Here is an 18,422-nt window from a genome sequence, read left to right as displayed (position 1 = left end):
CAACTGTTGCATTGTTCGTTCAGCGGTAATTTTCTTGTCAGTAAATGGCAAGTTGGTGTCGGTTCTGGACACATCATCTTTTGCAAGCAATAGTTCAGTCATTATAGTAAGTTCACCTCGGAATGCGAGATACCCAGCTGTAAGTCTGTAAATACGTGTATATTGACACCCTAAAAGTTGTCTCAAAACCTACATATGGTAGGGTGTAAGCAACTATTAAATTTCAAGGTCAACGGTCACAAAAATCGGTTTTTTGCGCTTTTTTTTAGAAATATCTCGTTTCCTATGGGTTTTTTGCTATTTGTATTTATTATCAATATTGTAGAATACTAAATTCTCTACAAATTTCGTTTATAAAATGTTTTTATACGGTGAACCGTTTTAGTGAAGAACTCTCACTTCTTTGAAGATGTTTTAACATGCCGCGAAGAAATAATACTACCATCATCTCCGACTAAATCTACTCAACCGAGCTCATAGTCAACTGATACTAAAATTGAAGATGATATTAAATGCAAGGGCAAAGTGGTTGTTCTTGCTGATGAAAAGCTATCGGACATAACAAAACAAAAAGTGAACCTAAAGCAGTGCAAAAAAATTGATAAATCTACAAATTTAAAGGTTTTAAAGGTAAAGAATGAGCCCATAGCCTACACAAGTGAAATTTCGGAATCTCCCCACTGTATCAGCTCAGCTACTGATGTCTTTGCGCTTCTACGCGCTAGGCACAATGCTGATATCAGTAGCTGACTTTGTGGGAGTATCAATTGCTACAGCATGCAGAATAGTGCGCGACATCTCGTAGCGGTCTCGAGACTTTATGATCGATATATTTTTATGCACCAGAACAGCGCTGCAAATTTTTACACGATTGCTGGGTTTCCTCGCGTGCTAGGTGCAATAGACTGCACACATGTACGCATACAATCGCCTGGTAAGTTTGTACATCATATTGTGATAAAATGTAATGTTCGTTAATTTGTGGACAGTAATTTTATCTATTTTTTATTTTTAGGTCATCTGATAGGTGAAGAATTTAGAAACCGGAAAGGTTATTTTTCCCTCAATGTACAGTCACGGAATGAAAAGGTTCGTCAGTTTTCAAATTGATTCCTTCAACGAATCGCGAGCACATACCTATTACCTTTTGAAACTATGTTACAGAATAATCTCGAGTTAGAGAAAATAATCTTTAACTGTTCATCAGTAAAGTTCAAAATTATTCAGATCTAAGTTGTTTGACGATTTATCTTGTCAAGATTATATTGATAAATATAACCTTCTTGTTGGTTTAACTTGCCATTATTATATCTATTAAATAAAAAAACTACATTCTGTAACATTGCATGGGATAGAAAATTAAACAAGCAAAACCTTATTCATTAGCAAACGTCATATTTATTTAAATGTTAGCAGCACTGTTTCTTGCACTGTTATGTTGGCAGGTTTGACTCTTACTTACAGTACCTCTAGTAGGAAAAACTTTCGAGTTCGTTTCGTTGCGTATTCAAAGTGTCATCGAAAAATTTTGTATGAAAAATTAAACAGCGCCCCCTATATTATAGCCGCCCTAGGGGGCGCTGTTTAATTTTTCATACAAAATTTTTCGATGACACTTTGAATACGCAACGAAACGAACTCGAAAGTTTTTCGTACTAGAGGTACAGTACCTAGTACAAGCGAAAACCGACACTAAGGTGACGAACCTTTTCATTCCGCGACTGTACAAGCTGTTTTTGATGCGGATTTACGCCTAATGAATGTTGTTGCTCGGTGGCCAGGGTCTGCACATGATGCCACCATATTTAACAACTCTATGCTAAAGGGTAGGTACCTAAGATATGTATAATATGTGTTCAGTGGCTGGAGTATATATATTTAATGAAACCCCTTTTTTAAATTTCATAGCTCAATGTGACTCCGGAGAATTTGGAAACCGGTGGTTGCTTGGCGACAGCGCTTATCCCAACACTCCATATAATTTACTGACTCCTCTTTTGAACCCCAGTACAGTGGGTGATCATCGATGCAATGAAGCCCATATTAAAACAAGGAACACAATTGAACGGTAATTATTTTCATACTTATATTATACAAATAAGTACGTACATTGACCAGTACGTGTTGCCAGTGGTCACTTACTAAGAGCCTCATAAGAAAGTTCAAGGTCACCCAAAGGGTGGAGCGTGCTGTGCTCGGAGTTTCCCTGTGTAATCTAGTCAGAAATGAGGAGTTCCGCAGGAAATCGAAAGAGAAACCAACATAGCCCGCAGGATTGCTAAATTGCTAAGTAGGTGCTATAACTACTTATTAAGCTTCTTATTGTTTCAGAACATTTGGAGTATGGAAACGCTGGTTTCCAGTAATCAGCTTAACATTGCGACTATCACTGCCTAATATCCAAGCAGTAGTCGTAGCGACAGCTGTACTGCACAACATCTGCAGGAACATGAATTTATACAGATAACAATCTGACGGACCCAGCTTTTCGACTTTGGATGAACTGAGCAAAATCAAGATGTTTTGGAAAACCTTAAAACCCACGCTGTAGTAAAAATAACATCTGATGCTACTGAAAATACAGATAACAATCTGACGGACCCAGCTTTTCGACTTTGGATGAACTAAGCAAAATCAAGATGTTTTTGAAACCAAAAACCCACGCTGTAGTAAAAAAACCATCTGATGCTACTGAAAGTACTGATAACAATATGACGGACCCAGCTTTTGGACTTTGGATGAACTGAGCAAAATCAAGATTTTTTTGAAAACCAAAAACCCACGCTGTAGTAAAAATAACATCTGATGCTACTGAAAATACAGATAACAATCTGACGGACCCAGCTTTTCAACTTTGGATGAAATCAAAAAGTTTTTGAAAATGAACAGTCAGACACAGAAAGTGTTTGACTGTTAGTACATGTTCTATAAATTATAACTGTTATGTTTGTGCACAGGTGGTGGTCCTCCAGAACCAGATCCTAGAAAAGAGGATTCTGAATACTTGAGGATCATAAAGTTTAATTAAGACCAGTGCAGTTGGTTTACATAATCCGTTTGATGGAGATAGTTTGATTCCGGTGGCGAATGACATATAAAACATGCCAATAATCACATCTTCAGAATGATGAAATTTGGCATAGAGATAGTTTGAGTCCCGGGAAAGGACATAGGATAGTTTTTATCCCGGTTTTTGAAACAGGGTCTCGCGCGATAAAGTTTTTCTGTGACAGATAAATTTCCACGCGGGCGGAAAGCTAGTTAATTTATATCTGTTAATTCATAAAAATGTTTAAGGCGCGAGGCCCCTTGTATCGCGAGGCTGTAGGCGGAGGCCCACGTCGCCCACGTCTTACGTCGCCACTGCTCCCTGCTTCGGGATGTTCAGCGAAAGCTGTCACTCCCTGAAGCGCTGCGCTGCTCCAAGAATGGTGCCCATGCCTTTCGACGTAAAGCGCTTGCGCACGCAAGTGTATTTCTCTAGCGTCGTCGTAGAAAACGTACATATATCCAGGTACTCCTGGGCTGAGTCCCGGTACGGCTTTCTAAAACTTTTTACAACAAATCCAATTCCAGTCACTCTTGCAATAGGATCCAATCCATGGCATTGCGTTCGGAATCGATTTATCCTATTATTAATTAAAAACTGAGCCAGTCTGTTAGGCATTTCTTTTCTCTCTATAGCTCTGTTTAAGATTACTTCGGTAACGGAACAAAGGAATCATAAAGATGAGCCCACGATACTCATATGCATCACGGCTATTGAGTGAACATGGTCATAATTATAGTTTTTTTGTTCTTGCTAGTATAGGATCACAACTGCTTTTTATCCCGGTATTTGAAACAGGGACGCGCGCGATAAAGTTTTTCTGTGACAGACAAAATTCCACGCGGGCGAAGCCGCGGGCGGAAAGCTAGTCATAAATAAATAGTAAATAAATCAGTGAAAAAACCGGTTTCTGGGTCCATGTAGGTGAATGTGAATCCATTGCTTAAAGATGGGACACAATGGCCTATCTTTGATAACCGAAACATCATAACGAAACGGGAACCCAAATACCCAGAGAGGGTGGTGAATATAGCCCAAAGTCTTCAGTTTCATTAATGATAGACGCTACAACCGACGATTCTTTGCTTTGAAAACTAAAGATTGACTAAAAAGAATGAAAGCAAATATTGACACTGGGAAAGTTCCACGAGCTCAATACTCTCCAGTCCACTGAAGCTTTAAAAGCTATTAAAGAGGGTGGGAAATAAAAAAGTTTATGCAGCTCTCATCATAGACGAAATGAAAATTATGGAATGTGAAGAAGCACTTCCTAATATTGGACGCACTTTCAGTTTTGAAGACTATGGATATATGGTTGAATCGGATGGCAATAGACTTGCAAGAGAGATTTGCACTTTTGATTTGAACGGAACTTTTTCATTTAGCGAACAAGTTAAGAGCTAACCACATAAATATTTTAAAACAAAAATAATGAATGTCCGTCTCGCATCTCAACTTTCCAGCCAAAGTATAGCAGTTGCACATTTTGTGAAAATGTTATCGGATTTTATAAAAGTTATCAATGACCTATTTGATGTAATGTGTACCACCTATCTATGTATGTGTAATTGCATGTGTTATTCCCGATATGTATGAGTCAGTTGTGGAGGCGCAGGCGCATTGATCGGGCGCTGCGCCAATAAACTGGAGTTTACTAAATACGACGTGTATTATTCATTTATTTACCCCACGTTCACGGCAGACACGCAGCCGTGACAATGTTTTAGACTCCAGTACCTCTAGTAGGAAAAACTTTCGAGTTCGTTTCGTTGCGTATTCAAAGTGTCATCGAAAAATTTTGTATGAAAAATTAAACAGCGCCCCCTAGGGCGGCTATAATATAGGGGGCGCTGTTTAATTTTTCATACAAAATTTTTCGATGACACTTTGAATACGCAACGAAACGAACTCGAAAGTTTTTCCTACTAGAGTTACAGGACACATCAATACAGATACGAACGTGCTTTGAATATCGAAAATGATCAAGTTTTCAGGTTATTGGACAAAGCAAAAATTATTTAACCAGCCATAAATATGATGGAGCCAGTATTATGGACTCATACTGTTCCACCGGCTTCCTAGGATTTTGTGTGTGCGCTGTAAGAGCTTAAGGCCTCATTAATCACCTTGTGAAACGCCTGATGAATGAAGCTAATAAAAGTGGTTTGTGAAGCTAGATAGAAGCCATGCCCCCCTTTCATGTGATTAAAGTTGATCAACCGCTTGTCAGAAAAAGGACAACCATTCTATCCCCCATGTATAAGAAGAAATGTCCTTTTTTATCTCGACCCATAAGAGAAATCAGGGTTGAAAAGGATCATCTAAGATTGATTTTTCACAGAGAACATTACAATCAAATCTTTTAAAGGTTAAAGATGCAATAATCAGCATGTTGACATTACTAAGGAGTGATCTTTCTCTCCGGCCTCGAGAATGGGAAATTATTGAAAAGGCTGTGCCAATACTTAAGCCGTTTTATGAGGTGACTGTTGAGATTAGTGCTGAGAAAAATGTTACACTATCAAAAGTTTTGATCTTTGTGCAGTTGTTAACAAAACATATAACTCGAACGATGGAAATATCATAAGAGCATTCAGAATTAAATCAATATACTCAGATAGCACAATTTTGGACCCGAGATTTAAAGGAAGAGGTTTCAGAACCAGAGGCCTATAAAACAGCGAGTGACAGTTTAAAACGTCGGATATGCCAAACAGTGCCTCGTTCAAATATTGCCGCTCCATCCGAAGAACCTAGTCATTGAATCCTTCCGTGCCTAGTACTTCAAAGAAAGCATTTGGGACGAATTCGACTGCGACATGGCACAAGTTACAAGACCAGAAAACCCCTTAGCAGCAGGAATACGGGAATTCAATAAATATGTCGTACCTGGAATATTGATTGTCATATTATTACTTAGTAATCATTTTAATAATAATAAAACAATAATGTTGTTATTATTATTTGAAGTGTAATAAATTATAATTTGATTTATTGGAAATGTCTAGTTATGTTATAAAATAGTTTGCAGTAAGTAAAAGGAGTTGTATTGACCGCACCGAGACAAGTCGGGCGCTACCTGCTAGCCCGTTTGGGTAGGGATGGCTGTATAAAAGAACGAGCACGACCGATTCATTCTGGCCTTAACCGCCGCTCGGTGTTGTTGCAAGAGGGATTTAAAAATACCCTTTGCACCACCAGTGGTGCAAAGGGTACAAAAGGATCTAACCTAATAGAATTGATGAACTAAAATGAACTAATAGTACTAGACGACCGAACTAGTTTTCTGTTGAAGTTATAAGAGTGTTGCAGGAGGAGAACGACGATGATGATGATGATGGGGATGATGTGGATGAAACTTGTGACATTGATCCTCCTCTTGTAGAAACAGAAGATCAAGAACCCTCTCACCCATCAACTTCATCCAATTTGCAGTCTTCATCCAGTTTTCTATTTGACAAAAGAAGCTTGATTTGGAAAAAAAGGAATCTGGTGTATGACGAAGATAAAATTACTTTCTTGGGGAGTTCTACTGCTTCAGGTGGTCTATCACACCTAGAAACTCCATATCAATGTTTTAACTATTTTATCACTGAAGATTTTATCAAAACATAGTAGCGGAGACAAATTTATACATAATACAGAGTAATCCCAGTTCATCTATAACAGTTACAGAATGTGATTTGTATAAGTTCTTTGGTATATTATTGTACATGTCAGTAATCAAATTTCCTAGCACAAGATAACTAAAGTCAATAGATATGACAGGACAATAAAAGGAAAAATTGATATTACTTGCCCGTTTATTGTCCAAGAGTACAATAAACATATGGGAGGAGTAGATCTCATGGATAGCTTTTTGGGCAGAAATCATATAACAATAAGGTCTAAAAAGTGGTACAGTCCTCTCAACTTAANGCAACCCATCATAAAACCCTTAAGAAGTAATAAAACTCCAACACCTTTATTAATAAAAGTTACACCCTAGTTGAACTCTGGCTTAAATTGTCATTTGATATGGAAATGTCATTTTAGTCCAAGGTTCATCCTAGGTATAACTTTTTATTAATAAGGGGGTAACTAGTAGTACTTCAAATAAAAACATTTATTTCACAATTATCCCTATCAATAAATTATAGAGTTAAGGAAGGCTGGAGCAGTAAACCCTTCATGCCTCGCATAACCTAAGTACCATACGATGGACACGTATGATATTTCGGTTACACAAAAAGTATGTTTATCTTNTAGACTTCCTTTTAATAAAACATTAATTTTATTTGTATGTGTTTTACTAACGGTACTTTTGGCGATCACTCACACAAATGCAATTCTCAGCTTAAGTTGATAGTATTATACTTGCGTATATTTTATCATTTATTTGATCTAGCTATTATAAACTCTTGGATTATATATAAAAAAAATGCTCAAGAAAGAGGTGAAACCAAAAAGAGTCTACTTACAATGGGCCAATTCAGAAATGAATTGGCTTTTGTGCTATGCAACAGAGGACCAACCAAAGACGCTAAAAGAGGTCGTCCTAGTACCAGTTTACTAGAAGAGAAATTACTATCAAAAAGAAGAAAAGGTTCTCCAGCACCACCACCTCCAAAAGACATAAGAAAAGATGGTGCTGAACATTGGCCAACAGTAGGTGGGTCACTCCGGTGCAAATTTCCCAAATGTAAAGGCTATTCCACAATTTCGTGTAGTAAATGTGGCGTCAATTTGTGCTTAAATAAAAATAATCATTGTTTTTTAAATTATCATAAAAAATAAAGAAGATTGAGTAAACAATATTTTTTTATTTATTTAGTACTGAGCTAAATATGTGACATGCATGATGATGTAAAGGATGATGGGCACAAATGTATGGAAAGTGGTACCCGCTCCAATAGCCATAACCAATATATATTTCAAAAGGCCTTTTGATGTAGAAAAATGTCTGCTATGGGGCCAGTTCTAACTCACGTTTTGAAAGCAGTAATTCCATTAAGTATTATATGAAAGTATAACACAATCATCCATGTATACGAGTATGTGCTATGACTAGAATCTATTAATATAACCAAAATAAACATTGAAAAGGAAAGGATTATACCTACGATGAACTACCCAAGCTATTAGCCCTTTATTCGCTTTCATCATCATCATCATGATCATTTTAGCCATAGGACGTCCAGTTGAACATAGGCCTCCCCCAATGATTTCCACAATGGCCGCTTGGTGGCGGCCTGCATCCAGCGCCTTCCCGCTACCTTTATGAGGTCGTCGGTCCATCTTGTGGGTGGACTTATTGGGTCTTGTGGGTTTATTCGCTTTAGCAACCCATCATAAAACCCTTAAGAAGTAATAAAACTCCAACACCTTTATTAATAAAAGTTACACCCTAGTTGAACTCTGGCTTAAATTGTCATTTGATATGGAAATGTCATTTTAGTCCAAGGTTCATCCTAGGTATAACTTTTTATTAATAAGGGGGTAACTAGTAGTACTTCAAATAAAAACATTTATTTCACAATTATCCCTATCAATAAATTATAGAGTTAAGGAAGGCTGGAGCAGTAAACCCTTCATGCCTCGCATAACCTAAGTACCATACGATGGACACGTATGATATTTCGGTTACACAAAAAGTATGTTTATCTTCGAACGCAACCAGATCTGAGGCTGGTGGCCATAGTAAATGTTGTTCGTCTTGGTAAGACCTTTCAAATGACACTACAAACATAACTATTGGAGCCGGGTACCATATTGCAAAAAAGTATGTTTATCTTCGAACACAACCAGATCTGAGGCTGGTGGCCATAGTAAAAGTTGTTCGTCTTGGTAAGACCTTTCAAACGACACTAGAAGCATATCTATTGGAGCCGGGTACCATTTTGCCCATTGTCCTTTCCATCATATTGTTTTTTACATAATACATATTTTTATTTACATAAGGATTTTTTAAAATATTTTTCCTTTTATCTAGAGCATTAATTACATCGCCCTGATTTATTTAAAAAAAAAAAATAGCAAAAATCATGCAAAGTAGGGTTAAATCCTTGCAGCTTAGGTATGTAGGGTCAGTACATGGGGGGAGTTGATTCCAAAGATCAAAAGCTAACCATGTTACTCCTTGAGAGAACACACGACAGTCTGGTATATTAAAGCCTCAGTTCTAGATGTGAATAAAATTTAAGACTGCAACGAAATGTTAAAAAATCATGGAGGCCAAAGTGAAGAGAATCATAGTACAAAGTGTGTCAGACCAACGTATAAAAGGGAGCTCAAGTTACCATAAAAAGGCTTTTGAAAAAACTGCCTATGTGGGGAAATGTAATGAATAAATATTTTAGTGAAGCTAAAGAAGTGGCTACTAGCTCGAATGTTGAAAATCATTTTAAAGACATCAAAACGATCTATTTTAATACAAAAACAGAACGAATTCGCTTAGACGAGTTTCTAATATAACAATACAGTACAGTATGCCACCAACTTATCTGTTCAGGTGGTCAAATGAAGAACTAGCGACGCCATTTTGAAATGTCATTCCGCTGTCAGTTTTGATTAGTGTGAGTGCTCTTTGTGATTTATTTTACTTTTGTGGTAATAAGTGTTTCTACAATACCTAAAGGCTGTAAAAAGTGATGCACGAATAATTATACTAAAAGTATTAGCTTTTATGAAGGATGAAAAACGTGCACATTAGCCAATAATACCATTCGAAAAGCTGTATGAACGCGTTGCTGCAGCGACAAGTCAGTGTTGCTAGATACAAGAAAATCAACTCCTAAGAGGATTAAAAAAAAATTATGGGAACATTAAAGCTTCAATTAAAATATGTATGTTATTATGGACTACCTAAATATACAATTTGCGATATTTGACATTTAAGCCGTATTTCTAATCTCGTCAAATTCGACATTTTAATTCCAATAACTTTAAAAAATTATAATTATAATTATCTTTATATTTAGTTATCTCATTTATTTCAGGTGTTTCTGAGCAATTCTTACACAAATCAGTTAATGAACAAAAATTGGCTCAAGAAGGTGGCACTAAACTTGAAACACCAGGCAAAAAGAGAAACAGGACTTCAGGTAAAATTGAAATGGACGACTTCGATATAGGTGTTATTAGAAGAAAAATTAATGAATTTTACTCTATAAAAAAGAAATACCAACTATTCCAAAATTACTGAACGTACTACGTGAAGAAGTAAATTTTAAGGGCAGTCGTGAAACGCTTCGCAAATTGTTAAAAAAAAATTGGATTTAGAAGAACGCAAACAAACAGAAAAGTTATTTGCGAACGGAATGATATATGTGCTTGGAGAGCATCATATTTACAGAAAATTAAGGATAACGAGCGTGAAAATACTAAACCTGTAATTATTTAGATGAAACTTAGGTATAATATACATTCATCACACTCGACTGGAAAATGCTGGCAAGGTCCTGAAGAAGATGGTGATTTAGAGCCAGTTGCAAAGGTCACAGATGGATCATTGTACATGCAGGCGGCGAAGAAGGCTTTGTAAAGGATGCCCTTTTGGTATTTAAATCCAATACTAAAAGTGGCGACTACCACGACGAATAAATGAATAGCACGAATTTCAAGAAATGGTTAACCGAAAAGTTATTGCCAAATTTGCAGTAACCGTCTTTGATCGTAATGGACACATCATAGCATATGCATTAACCGAAGCCCCAACTCAAATTACAATAAGGCTGATATGCAAAAGTGGCTTTTAGAAAGGGGCGTGGAATTTTCAGCACAAATGACAAGGCGTCAGTTATAATGAATTAATTAAAAATAACAAGCCCGTGCCAGAGTACGAGATTGACAAAATAATAAAAGAAAATGGGCATCAAATACTACGTCTCCCACCGTATCACTGTGACTTGAACGCCATAGAAATGATATGGAGTTCGATGAAACGAAAAGTGGCAGAAACAAATGTTTCAAAGTCAAGTGCTAACATGCCTGATTTAATTTCGGATGCGTGCGGTAAGATCTCATCAGCTGAATGAATGAAATACTGCCATCATGTGAAAAATCTTCATGAAGAGTACAGAAAGAAAGATGCACACTTGGATGAGCCGTTTATCATTACATTGCTTAGTGAAAGCGAGAGCAGCGACTCTTGAAGACGATATGCAGTGTGATCCAATAAGTAGCAGTATCCCTGGGGTTCGTCCACTGACAATGTATCATGACGACCATACATACTGTTATAAAATATAAATAAATTTGTTGACCCATTTTATGATTTTTCATTAATATACGCAAAGGTAATTCCATTTATTTAAGCAAGTACATAGTAAATGTTTAACTCATAATTGTGATTAAACTGTACCACATCATTGCAAAATATATTTAAATGGCAACACTTGATACGACCACAGCGACGTCGCCACCTGAACAGATAAGTTGGTGGCACTGTACCTAATTAACTGCATCATTATATTTTTGAAAGGAGACAACATTTTGCCAGGATAACGCACTCGACATTCACTTTACTGATAACCATAAATCCCAATTAGAAGGTTTTACTTCAAACTCAAACGATACATTTGCTGCCCATTTTTGCTTTTTATGGTGAAGGGAGGGAGTGAAGATTATTTAAAGCAGCCAATTGCGTATTGGTTTACGAATAGGTATCCTCAAAAGTGATTTGAAGGACCAACAATCAACATATACAAGAAAAAAACACGATTTTTGCACCGTTTTTTCTGATAACGGAATAGACTCCTTCATGCGCAAGTTCCACGTGAGCTCGGCTGGTTCTTATTATAAATAATTGTGAAATATATTTTAATTTCAATTATTGCGAGTGTTGTGGCTTAGAAACAATTAGGCAGTTAAGAATAAACAAGGCTCGGGCACTATCAAACCGTTTTCCTAAAAAGCAAAAAGCTGCTTCTGCTGCATCACAAGATTTATTTGATGACTTTCAGGTAAGTTAATAGTGTAGGTCACTGAGTAAAGTAAAATAAATATAGAGGTGGGAGGATATACCTACACCTACATACATTCACAATACTTATTATTATTTGAATATTTGTCTAAAAATAAAATAAGTATTATTATATTTCTCTTATTAAACTCAGTTAGCTCAGATGGTAAGAGCGCGACAACGGAGAAGTCGAGGATGTAGGTTCAATTCCTGCATGTGGTGTATTTTTCCCCTATTAACCGTGGTCCCACCGCTAAGACCCACTGGTGGGTCCACAGGTAATTTTTTTTCCCTGTAGACTAGAGATGAGACGTATTTACTAGAACAGATCCACACACTAGGTATTTTACAGTACTAAGTGGCACCTATTCCAATTTCTAAAATTCTTGATCCACCTAGTATTTTTTAAATTACACGATTTCCGACCCTACCATCAAAGTAATAGAGGTTATTATTGCATAATCCGTAGTCGTGTATTACGCGCACCGCGTATTTCTCGCTAAGCTTATGTGCGAACGTAGAGATTCACTCCGTCTCTGTCTGACAAACAAATTTGAGCGCAGGCAGGTGTGAGATAGGAATAGGTGTTTGATGTATTACGTAATTTAAACTCTATTTGTACACAGGTAAGGTTTTGAATATTTTAATTTTTGTTCTCTCTCATCCAGCTCACTCCTTGTTGACTAGCCGGTAAAAAACCAGTTTTTATTCTTCCGACAGGTTTGTTTTGGTTTGTTGTCACGCGTCCGTGATAATTGCATAATTTGTATTGAAATAGTAATTTGATAATTAGATTAAATTGGAATAGTTTTCGAGTGTTGATTAGATAGAATTTAACTCCTGTTTCTGAGAAGTTACCAACTTATTTGTGACTTTAGTGAGTGTTATTGAAACTGTGAACTGTGAGTAAAAGTTATGGCGCCAAAAGGCAGTAGTGCGGCATGGGACCACTTTACCGATAAAGGAAGTTATATAGCGGAGTGTAAATTATGCAACAAAAAACTTAGTTTCAAATCTTCGGTGTCAAACTTGACGAAACATTTAAAATTAAAGCACCCGCTACTGAACATAGTTCCAAGGAATCAGGTGCCTCCCCTGCCCTCTCTCGCGGAAACTACTCGATCTAGTGCTCAACCTGAACAACAGCAGCAGAACTTGCCGTCTACTTCGACTGAAATACACCAATCTGGACCATCAACGTCCACAGTGCGTGTGGTACAGTCAGGCTCAAAAAACATTGCATCATATATTTATAAAAGGAATGCAGAGAAGTGTAAGTCTGACATAGATGATTTAATTATGGACTTATTTATTTTAGATTTTCAGCCTTTTCGAATAGTTGAAGACAAGGCATTTAGAAAATTAATTCAAACTGCATTTCCCTTTTATATTATTCCATCAAGGAAATACTTTACTACTAAATTATTAGCATTTACTACCGAGTCGATTTGAAAGTGTGCGAACGTCTAAAATAAAACAAATCAAAGATAATGTTGAGTCGATTTGTGTCACAGCTGATGTGTAGACATCGAGCACAAACGACGCTTATTTAGCTGTAACTGGCCATTACATCGAAAGGGAAAACTGCATCCTAAAATCCGTTTTATTGGACTGTATTGTTCTTGTGGGCTCGCATACAGGTGTATTACTGGCAAGTCAGATATTAAGTATCACCGATGAGTAGAATATTACAGACAAAATAATATTGGCAGTAACAGACAATGGAGCTAATATAAAAAAAGCTGTAGAAAAAGAATTAGGCTGGAGACATTTTGGTTGCTACGCCCACTCACTAAATTTAGCTATCCAAGATGCAATGAATTTATCTGCAGAACTAACCGCCCTAATCGAAAAAGTGAAAGCCATTGTTGGCTATTTTAAAAGATCTACTAAGGCTTGGGAGAAACTTAAAAAATTCCAAATACAAGCAGACAAATCCGTAAAAAGGCCTTTGCAAAGTGTATGTACTCGATGGAACTCATTATTCTACATGCTTGAGCGGATGTTAGAAATCAAAGAAGAAGTTAACAGTGCTCTATCCAATCTTGACTCAACTGCCTTATCTTTGAGCCAAATAGAATGGGAGATCTGTGAACATGTGTGTCACATTCTGAGACCCTGCGAAGAAGTGACTAAGGAGATCAGCGGTCAGAAATATGTTGCAGGCAGCATGGTTATACCTATTACCACAGGACTAATATCATGTTTAGAAAATTTGGATAGCAGATTATACCACCCTACTGCTCAATGCTTGCAACAGGATTTGATTTCAAAGTTAAAAAAACGATTTGTTAACTTGGACAAAAGCCGTATTTTCACTAGAGCCATGTTTCTCGATCCAAGGTTTAAGCTGTATTTTGAAGATCCAACTGTGGCCGAAAACACTAAACAGAGCATTATACAGTCAGTTACCTCTTTGATAAATAAAGAAGATCGGAAACAACCCATAGCCCCTGCTGCATCTGAAGAGGAAGAACAACCACGTCCAAGTGCATCCAGCAGTACATTTCGATCAATTTGGAACCATTATAACAAAAAAATGCAAAATATACAACCAAAGGGGACTGGGCAATCTAGAGCAATAATTGAGGTTCAGAGATACCTAGAGGACAAAATAATAATGCCAGATAAAAATACCTCTCCTCTTAATTGGTGGAAGGAGCACAGAAATATTTACCCTCATTTGTACACTCTAGCTGTGACAACGCTAAATACCATGGCTACGAGTGTACCATGCGAAAGGATATTTTCGGCATGTGGAAATTTAATTAATGATACGAGGGCTGCACTAAAAGTATCGGGAATGGAATATTTCCACTGTTCCAGTCATATTAAAATCTATTTAATTGCAAACTCCAGGGTTTCAAAAATCGTATACCATTTATTTATTTAAAAAAAGATTCTCGGTCGTATCACAAGGTCTTGTCAAACTTGTTTAGTCGTTGAGAAAATGGAATTGTCTCGAGAAAATTCATGAGCGATGATTTATTATGACTTTTGAAGTGGTTTAACACAAAAACAGTGTGTTGACCGGATGATTTCTGCATTTGGTAATGAAGCCCCATCCAAAACCACAATTTATCGCTGGTTTCCTGAATTTCAACGTGGACGTGTCAAGCTCAGTGATGATCCCCGTCAAGGTCGTCCAAAAACTGCAGTCACCTAAGAAAACGTTGATGCTGTGCGTAAGCTGATTGAAGAAGATCGACATGTGATATACCGCGAAATTCAGGCAACTTTAGACATTGGCATGAGTCAAATACAAATAATCTTGCATGAACAATTAGGTGTAAAAAAGTTGTTTTCCCGATGGATACCGCATGCGCTCTGTGAAGAGCAAAAAGCGGCTCGCGTTACTTGGTGCGTCAGAACTCTCGGGAGATTACATGCAGGATCCTCAAATGCTGTATACAACATCGTATCAGGTGACGAATCATGGATATACGCGTACGAACCCGAAACAAAAAACCAGTCACGAGTTTGGGTGTTCGAAAATGAATTAAAGCCAACAAAAATTGTTCGTTCACGGAGTGTTGCAAAAAAAATGGTGGCCACGTTTGTCTCCAAAACCGGCCATGTTGCGACTATTCCTCTTGGGGGACAAAGAACGGTTAATGCAGATTAGTATGCTAGCATTTGTTTGCCACAGGTCGTTTCTGAACTCCGTAAAGAGAACTGCAACCGCCGCATCATCCTCCATCACGACAATGCGAGTTCTCACACCGCGCACTGAACAAAAGAGTTTTTAGAGCAAGAAAACATAGAATTATTAGTCCATCCGCCGTACAGCCCCGACCTAAGCCCTAATGATTTCTATACTTTCCCTAAAATAAAGAATAAATTGCGTGGTCAGAGATTTTCATCACCTGAAGAAGCTGTGGAAGCCTACAAAACGGCCATTTTGGAGACCCAAACTTCCGAATGCAATGTTTGCTTCAATGATTGGTTTCGTGTATGGAAAAATGTGTCAAATTTCGCGGAGAATACTTTAAAAAGCAATAAATACATTTTTAAATAGTAATGTTGTTTCACTTCCTTGATTCCCGAAATTTTCAGTGCCGCCCTCGTAGAAGGACTAGGTTGGGTTGCAGAAAAGTACAGCAGCTTATGTTCCTAAATCAGAACACAGATTAACTTATTAAACGATTAAGATGTATATAGTGTAAAAAAAAGAGAATAAAAATAAACTAAGTTATTAAAAAAAAAAACAAAAAAACTAAAAAAATAGAAAAATATATGTAAATATTTTTATGAAATTGATATCTTTTAAATACGCCAACTTTTAAGTTGACAGTCCTAAGCCTGTTGAAGTATGAAGGGAGGATATCAATCAATCAACAGCCAGCAAAAACATTATTATTCAATTTCAAATTGCATTATTAATACTACGGTTGTATCTTTTCAAAGAAAATTGTATTTTAAAATTTTAAAGTCATAATACGTGGATTAGTCCGCACTAGTCGCGTCAAGAATGGTAAATTACTACGTACTAAGTGGAACAGGTATTTGGATCACGTATTAATAAATACTTGGAATAGGTGCACCTAGTATCAAATTTACCTAGTATAACCCATCTCTACTGTAGACCCACTGAACTACAGTGGGTCTATCTACGGGTAATAGAAACAAAACCGCCTTTAAAACCGTGGACCCACGCTGTCATGTTGAAAATGTATGTTGAAGGTTAAAAATAATTCACGCATTAAAACGAGATCATTGCTCGCAATTGAGAATGACGATTTCATAAGGAAAATTCAGATGGAGCTCATTGCGGCCGACATTACTGTTGGTGATGCATTAGAAAAATGAAGATAAGCACTAATGTAACCTATTAATAATTATAATTATTTTCTATTAATTCAATTACGATAAGAATTTATGAAAGATTTTAGTTTGAATAAATGTGCTTATATTTTTTTTCTTTGTTCTCAGTAGTTCCATGTAGCTTTTTCGACATGGAATACTGAGAAGTTAAAAAAAATGAATATTTTGCACCATTACTTTCACTTCTTTCACATGGAACGTAGCAGTTATTTAGCCAAACAACGTTTACTGTCTTTGAAAAGAAAAACAAATGAAGTCTGCCAAAACAAATAAATGTTGATTAAATAAATGAAAATCTAATAAGGGTTATTTTTTTAGCACACATTTGTTTTTTTCGTCAAATGGCGAATAACGGTCGGACGATAAAAAAGCACATTTTTGTCATTATCTCTAGTATAGTGGCTCAACGAACGGGGAAAGAAAAAGTTAAAGAAATTACCTAATAACCACCGGAACAGCCAGATTGAATAGGATAAAAACTATTGCAGTGGGTCTATAGAGAAAATAATTACCTGTGGACCCACCAGTGGGTCTTAGCGGTGGGACCACGGTTAAAAAACTATTGCAGTGGGTCTACAGGGGAAAAAAATTACTTGTGGACCCACCAGTGGGTCTTAGCGGTGGGACCACGGTTAATAGGGGGTATTTTTCATCACATGCTTTAAATTATCTATTCATAAATATATTTCTCTTGTAAGGTTGATAACGAAGAGTTGACGCTAATCGAGGATTCATTGATGATTGATGATGCTTCTTCGGACAACAAGAAAAAACAGCTACTGTCAGTCAGCCAGCAGTGATGATGCTTCTTCGGACAACAAGGAAAAACAGCTGCTGTCAGTCAGCAGTGATTTTATTTCTTTAGAAGAAGAGAAAGAAAACATATCAAATGGCGGGCAGACCCCCGAAGAAACGTAAATATTCAAGCAGGTTTAGTACAGAATGTAAGCCCCCCAGGACTAACTATTTATACACTCAGCGGCACGGAATTTGGCCCAAGCCTAAACACCCAGATATAAGGCCAAATAGGTGTTGTATACCTAAGTTTTGTGTAACATGTTAACAGAACATTTGCTTTTGTTAATTTAAGAGGCTAGATTAATAAAAAAATGCGTCTGTTTAACTTTTTTTTGACTCTAGAAACGCATTTCGTTGTTGGAGCGTAAAGAGTACGGGTAAGTTTAACCGCCTTTTACACAAGAAGACCAAAAAGTGGCGAATTAAGGTATATGCCAGCGCGTGATGACCCGATTATAGTGCTTGCAATTAGGGATTGCAATTGCTGGATCCAGCATCCAGCAATCCAGCTGGATCCAGCGCCTTTTTAAACATGCTGGATCCAGCAATGCGGATCCGCAAACGTAGGGGAGGTGAGCCCAAAGCGGGTATACCGCCCAAAGCGGGTAGCCTTCGTTATTCACGTATACAAGCCGATAGTGCACATGTGTGCGTTTCGTGGCAACGTCCGAACTCGTTTCGACACGAATCAGTTTTGCTAAAACATCGGCGACGCGCGGCGGAGATCCGAGACGCGAATGTTTTTATTTGCCTGTTTCACAAAAAAATATCAAGATATGTGAATTTGAATTACTTCATTCTGTTTAAAGT

At 37.1% G+C, this 18,422-nt stretch overlaps 1 protein-coding gene, 1 long non-coding RNA gene and 1 pseudogene across 2 annotated transcripts; all 3 read left to right on the top strand.

Moving 5' to 3' along the window:
- The first annotated feature begins 654 nt into the window (after positions 1–654).
- On the top strand, positions 655–2,962 carry LOC114353256 (putative nuclease HARBI1; annotated as a pseudogene).
- Positions 2,963–11,839: 8,877 nt separating this feature from the next.
- On the top strand, positions 11,840–17,587 carry LOC114353348 (uncharacterized). Its single transcript, XR_003655932.1, has 2 exons — positions 11,840–11,991; positions 17,513–17,587. It is a non-coding gene; the product is annotated as an uncharacterized LOC114353348 (long non-coding RNA).
- LOC114353341 (zinc finger BED domain-containing protein 4-like) lies at positions 13,434–16,162 on the top strand. Its single transcript, XM_028305307.1, has 2 exons — positions 13,434–14,767; positions 16,060–16,162. Exons 1-2 carry the CDS (start codon positions 13,807–13,809, stop codon positions 16,122–16,124), a joined length of 1,026 nt encoding a protein of 341 aa, XP_028161108.1. The 5' UTR covers positions 13,434–13,806; the 3' UTR covers positions 16,125–16,162.
- Positions 17,588–18,422: the final 835 nt, after the last annotated feature.

The sequence above is a fragment of the Ostrinia furnacalis genome, unplaced genomic scaffold (genome assembly GCF_004193835.3).
Source record: "Ostrinia furnacalis isolate ACB-3 unplaced genomic scaffold, ASM419383v2 OfSCF0166, whole genome shotgun sequence".
Classification (NCBI taxonomy): domain Eukaryota; kingdom Metazoa; phylum Arthropoda; class Insecta; order Lepidoptera; family Crambidae; genus Ostrinia; species Ostrinia furnacalis.
Note: the sequence above shows the minus strand (reverse complement) of the source record. Positions and strands in the feature narration are given on the sequence as shown.